The sequence below is a fragment of the Oncorhynchus gorbuscha genome, unplaced genomic scaffold (genome assembly GCF_021184085.1).
Source record: "Oncorhynchus gorbuscha isolate QuinsamMale2020 ecotype Even-year unplaced genomic scaffold, OgorEven_v1.0 Un_scaffold_141:::fragment_3, whole genome shotgun sequence".
Taxonomy (NCBI): Eukaryota; Metazoa; Chordata; class Actinopteri; order Salmoniformes; family Salmonidae; genus Oncorhynchus; species Oncorhynchus gorbuscha.
Window position 1 is genome coordinate 1,481,861 of NW_025744684.1, and position 5,000 is coordinate 1,486,860.

At 43.6% G+C, this 5,000-nt stretch overlaps 1 protein-coding gene across 4 annotated transcripts in view; it reads right to left on the reverse strand.

The window, feature by feature from the left end:
• Nucleotides 1-5,000, reverse strand: part of LOC124017048 (nuclear receptor subfamily 4 group A member 3-like) — a 38,581-nt gene that overhangs the window by 13,806 nt on the left and 19,775 nt on the right. For all 4 annotated transcript variants that reach the window (XM_046332411.1, XM_046332412.1, XM_046332410.1 and 1 more), the window contains one exon: nucleotides 443-572. In XM_046332411.1, the coding sequence (XP_046188367.1) occupies nucleotides 443-572 (130 nt within the window). The remainder of the gene's footprint in view (nucleotides 1-442; nucleotides 573-5,000) is intronic.

Below are 5,000 nucleotides of genomic sequence, written 5' to 3' on the forward strand. Positions count from 1 at the left end.
AGTTACTGTGTGAGAGTTACTGTGGGAGAGTTTCTGTGTGAGAGTTACTGTGTGAGAGTTACTGTGGGAGAGTTACTGTGTGAGAGTTACTGTGGGAGAGTTACTGTGGGAGAGTTAGAGGGTGACATTAAATCAGGACTCCTGAGGGACCCACGGATTGTGTGGGTCCTAGAATCAGTAGGAGATGCCAGTCTGTTTTATTTTCACAACTTAAGTCCTTGTCTTACCAAAGCAAAATGTGTGCATTGGGCGTGTGCACCTGTGTGACTGCTCTATAGGTCAAACTATTACCGGCCAATCACACCATCATTAGAGATACACACCATCACCATGGAGACCAGGGGTCAGATTTACCTTATTAGAAGATGTGTTCTATAGGAAAATGAGCTAACGGGATTGATTGTGATCGTGCACAAGAGTTCGTGTGTGAGTGTGTTCCTACCCTCCTTCACCATGCCGACACTGAGGCACTTCTGGAAGCGGCAGTACTGGCAGCGGTTGCGTCTCCGTTTGTCCACCGGACAGTTCTTACTGGCCAGGCACACATACTTGGCATTCTTCTGCACCGTACGCTGTGGGGACACATACACAGAACAATTGAGTGTGTGTGAGAGAGAGAGGGAGAAAGAATGTGTGTGTGTGTGTGTGTGTGTGTGTGTGTGTGTGTGTGTGTGTGTGTGTGTGTGTGTGTGTGTGTGTGTGTGTGTGTGTGTGTGCGTGCGTGCGTGCGTGCGTGCGTGCGTGCGTGCGTGCGTGCGTGTGTGTGTGTGTGTGTGGATCAGCCACCACGGACAGGAAGAAGGGACACAATCAGCCACCAAACACTTGATTTATTTAATTCAGTTTGTGTTTTTTTCTCTCCGGTGGAGAATAGAGGAGGAAGCTCGCAGGTCACATTTTAATTACGTGTTGAAAGATGGCGGTGACATCAGGATAATTAGATCAAATTAATTTCCCGACATGCCTCGCCTGCAGGAGGGACAATTTTATTAGCGCGAGGGGGATGACAATAGGCATGAGCGCGTGGCGTGCCGAGGCGGGTCCCGCGAGACAGGGGATGGCGGCCGCGGAGCCGCGTGATCAGATTGTTTGTGAAGCTAGCGGGTCAGCTCTAGTGGCACCTCCGGGGCCTCGCGCATCGCGCCTCTCAATGGGCCCCTCGGGAGCTGTTTTCTCCTCGGCTGGCTCGCGCCATTATTACTGACCTTATTAAAATGAAATCAGAGACGGCCCTGCGCGTTCCCTGCACAGAGGAGAACAATATTATTATGACAGTTTATTGAGTTGTCCATCTATCCTCATGCACGTGCCAGGCTAATGGAGCGAGTCTGATCAGTAGGGTAGCCTACTGTGCCTGCTCTGATCCTGCTGAGACACTGGGAGAGCTGCCCACGGACAGTCTGGCTGGGTGCATGTTGGTGGTAAAACACACAGCAATTAAAGAGCTAAAATAAACAACTTCACCATCTGCATACGCAGTAATGACAGAGTCATTTAATCAATGCAAATCTTTATATTTGCAGTCGTTACATTTCAGTCTCCTATTTGGTGACCCTGACTGGTCTGGTTAACCAGTTCATAGTGTCAGGGAGCGCACGCCAGGATAAACTGAGACCAACAAACTGCTTTAAAGGATCCTTTTATTAGAGGTAAATAATGGAACCCTTTGGTTCCTGAAGATGTAATGAGTCTCTGTGTAACTGTCTGAGATGGGCCGGCTCTATAGGGTCCCTCACCTCCTTCAGCGCCTCTAAAACACATCAAAACAAATCAATCCAATTAGGAACCCCTCGCGCCACACATGCCTGGTCCCCCGGGAGACCAATAACACACCAATTATTCCATATGCTCCGGCGCGAGGCCGGAACCGTGGCGTAATGGAGGGCGTGCGGGAGGAGAGGGGTTGTCATGGCGCCCCTGATTGCTCCGATGTCTCGCTCTCATCTCTCTTAAACGGTCAATGACCCATGCATGCAGGGATAAGTTGGTTATGGTCATTATTGAGGCTAATGTGGTTGAAGAGAATTGCAACCTTTTAGGCTTTAAGTTAAACATGATGATACACTTAATAACAGCTGTCTGAGGCTGAAGCACGATGGCCGGACAACATCAAATACATGATTTATAAGGGACCACTGCCTGTTTAATAATACAATATATTATTCTGTTCATGTAAGCTTTATTCTTAAATATGCCTCTTAGTAATTAAAGAAATCTCCATCATGATATGATTTACATATTGTGAATTCATGGAAGTGTAGAAGTGTAGAATTGTTCGATTGCAATAATTTGAATATTCTACTTAGGTAATGTTGTTATTCTCAGTGTACATGTCAGAGGCAGGTTTGACCACTTTGAAGGTATACAAAAGAAGTATTGATTTTGGGGTGACCCATCTCTTTAAAACATTGATTTTGGGGTGACCCATCTCTTTAAAACATTGATTTTGGGGTGACCCATCTCTTTAAAACATTGATTTAGGAGTGACCCATCTCTTTAAAACATTGATTTTGTGGTGACCCATCTCTTTAAAACATTGATTTTGGGGTGACCCATCTCTTTAAAACATTGATTTTGGGGTGACCCATCTCTTTAAAACATTGATTTTGGGGTGACCCATCTCTTTAAAACATTGATTTTGGGGTGACCCATCTTTTTAAAACATTGATTTTGGGGTGACCCATCTCTTTAAAACATTGGTTTTGGGGTGACCCATCTTTTTAAAACATTAATTTTGGGGTGACCCATCTCTTTAAAACATTGATTTTGGGGTGACACATCTTTTTAAAACATTGATTTTGGGGTGACCCATCTCTTTAAAACATTGATTTTGGGGTGACCCATCTCTTTAAAACATTGATTTTGGGGTGAACTGTTCCTTTAAGATGTTGATTTAGGGTGGAACAATTACTTTAAGGACTCTAGAGACTAATCTGTGAACGGGACGTTAGAGATCTGAAAAGGAGTCTTGTCAGAGAGTTTGTGTGTGTGTGTGTGTGTGTGTGTGTGTGTGTGTGTGTGTGTGTGTGTGTGTGTGTGTGTGTGTGTGTGTGTGTGTGTGTGTGTGTGTGTGTGTGTGTGTGTGTGTGTGCGTCATTTGTAGAGTGGCGTTCTGTTGTGGTCACAGATAATACAGCTAACTCACTCATCCCTGATTCTCTACAAACCTGACTGACGTACACACACACACACACACACACACACACACACACACACACACACACACACACACACACACACACACACACACACACACACACACACACACACACACACACACACACACACACACACACACACACATATCAGGCCTGTTGATCCCTGACCTCATCGCTTGATTAAGATAGAGGGTGGCTGGTCAGAAAACTCCCACTGAGGCCTCCCGGGTGGCACAGTGGTCTAAGGCACTAGCTGTGCCACCTGAGACTCTGGGTCTGCGCCCAGGCTCTGTCGCAGCCGGCCGCGACCGGGAGGTCCGTGGGGCGACGCACAATTGGCCTAGCGTCGTCCGGGTTAGGGAGGGTTTGGTCGGTAGGGATATCCTTGTCTCATTGCACACCAGCGACTCCTGTGGCAGGCCGGGCGCACTGCGTGCTAACCAAGGTTGCCAGGTGCACAGTGTTTCCTCCGACACATTGGTGCGGCTGGCTTCCGGGTTGGATGCGCGCTGTGTTTAGAAGCAGTGCGGCTTGGTTGGGTTGTGTTTCGGAGGAAGCATGGCTTTCGACTTTCGTCTCTCCCGAGCCCGTACCCCCGGAAGGGAGTTGTAGCGATGAGACAAGATAGTAGCTACTAACAATTGGATACCACGATATTGGGGAGAAAAGGGGGGAAATTTTAAATGTAAATTATTATTATATTTTTTTTATTTAAAAAAACTCCCACTGAGTACAGTGATCCATGTCGGTGTTAGAGAGTGTGTGTGTGTGTGTGTGTGTGTGTGTGTGTGTGTGTGTGTGTGTGTGTGTGTGTGTGTGTGTGTGTGTGTGTGTGTGTGTGTGTGTGTGTGTGTGTGTGTGTGTGTGTGTGTGTGTGTGTGTGTGTGTGTGTGTGTACTACACAAAGGTCGTGTTGGATAGATGAAGTCAGTAGATTGGATATATGACATTTGATATGGACTGATGGAGTTAAACACGGGTAACTCATCGTACCAAAGTCATCACCCATGCAGTGGAAATTCATAAGCATGTCATCATCATGTCATAATAATTCCGGAATATGTTAGATACCTGACCAATCGACACTTGCCATGTCCATAGAACTAGAATGACTAGTAAGGATTCATTATGATTCAATATTATGATTCTACATTATAATTCACATTATGGTCTTACATTATTGTTATACATTATGATTCTACATTATGGTTCTACGTAATGATTCTACATTATGGTTCTACATTATGATTCTACATTATGGTTCTACATTCTGATTCTACCTTAGGGTTCTACATTATGATTCTAGATTATGGTTCTATCATTATGATTCTACATTATGGTTCTACATTATGATTCTACATTATGGTTCTACATTCTGATTCTACCTTAGGGTTCTACATTATGATTCTAGATTATGATTCTACATTATGGTTCTACATTATGATTCTACATTATGATTTTACATTATGGTTCTACATTATGATTCAACATTATGGTTCTACATCATGATTCTAAATTATGGTTCTACATTCTGGTTCTACATTATGATTCTACATTATGGTTCTCCATTATGATTCAACATTATGATTCTAAATTATGATTCAACATTATGATTCTACATTATGGTTCTACATTATGATTCAAAATTATGGTTCTACATTATGGTTCTACATTATGATTCTACATTATGATTCAACATTATGATTCTACATTATGACTCTACATTATGATTCAACATTATGATTCAACATTATGATTCTACATTATGACTTTACATTATGATTCAACATTATTGTTCTACATTATGATTCTACATTATGGTTCTACATTTTGATTCAACAT